We start from the raw sequence: 791 nt of genomic DNA on the forward strand, positions 1-791 counted from the left end.
CTGGATTAATACGTGAAGTAAAGTCATTGATCAAGGAACAGAGTCTCCCTGGCAACAGTAGTGTTTATTAGATTTATACCCTTTGTCCTTATTAGAAGATATTAACATTGTTTAGGTTGCAGATGTTTTGTAAGTTTCATTAATAAAGAGAATGTGGCTGAGTTGATTATATTAGTCATAATATGGTGCCCAGTAAGTATTCAAGTTCTGTGATTATGGATATGCAACAAATTATGTAAATATGTGGTATTTTGACAGCTAGCTTCTTGGTAGATGCAATTATAATACTTTGTCAATGTGTTTTCCGTAATAAAATGAAGGAAGAATGTGATGATTAATAAACCAAAATATTAAAAAGTAATTTTCTATGTCTGTTTTGGAAAAAAAATAATTTAGTTATATAAAATAATACTACATTCCACTTCAGTTTCTGATTTTTTTTTTTTAATTTAATTTTGTTTTACAGTTATTTCAAGATTTCTGGATACCGAACAACTTCTTTCAGTTTTAGTACAACTCCCAAAGCAGGACACAGTATGTTTATAAATATATCTGCCTTAACAATTATTCTTTAATTTTCAGTTATCTTTACAGTTAAAGTTGCCAAAATATGGAATGGGCTTCCAAGGGAGGTGGTGCTTTCTCCTATCTTGGGGGCATTTAAAAAGAGATTAGACAAACATCTGGCTGGGCTTATTTGACCCCAGTGCTCTTTCCTGGGCAGAGCAGGGGGTTGGACTCGATGATCTTCATAGTTTCATAGTTTGTAGGGTCGGAAAGGACCTGAGCAG

General features: G+C 32.9%; 1 protein-coding gene across 1 annotated transcript in view; it reads left to right on the top strand.

The window, feature by feature from the left end:
• Positions 1–459: 459 nt before the first annotated feature.
• Positions 460–791, top strand: part of MSH4 (mutS homolog 4) — a gene marked incomplete at its 5' end in the record, with an annotated part of 59979 nt that continues 59647 nt past the window's right edge. Inside the window, one exon of the mRNA XM_019501466.1 lies at positions 460–534. Within this exon, the coding sequence (XP_019357011.1) occupies positions 460–534 (75 nt within the window). The remainder of the gene's footprint in view (positions 535–791) is intronic.

This window comes from Gavialis gangeticus, unplaced genomic scaffold, assembly GCF_001723915.1.
Source record: "Gavialis gangeticus isolate Ggan-Ray unplaced genomic scaffold, GavGan_comp1, whole genome shotgun sequence".
In the NCBI taxonomy this organism is placed as follows: Eukaryota; Metazoa; Chordata; order Crocodylia; family Gavialidae; genus Gavialis; species Gavialis gangeticus.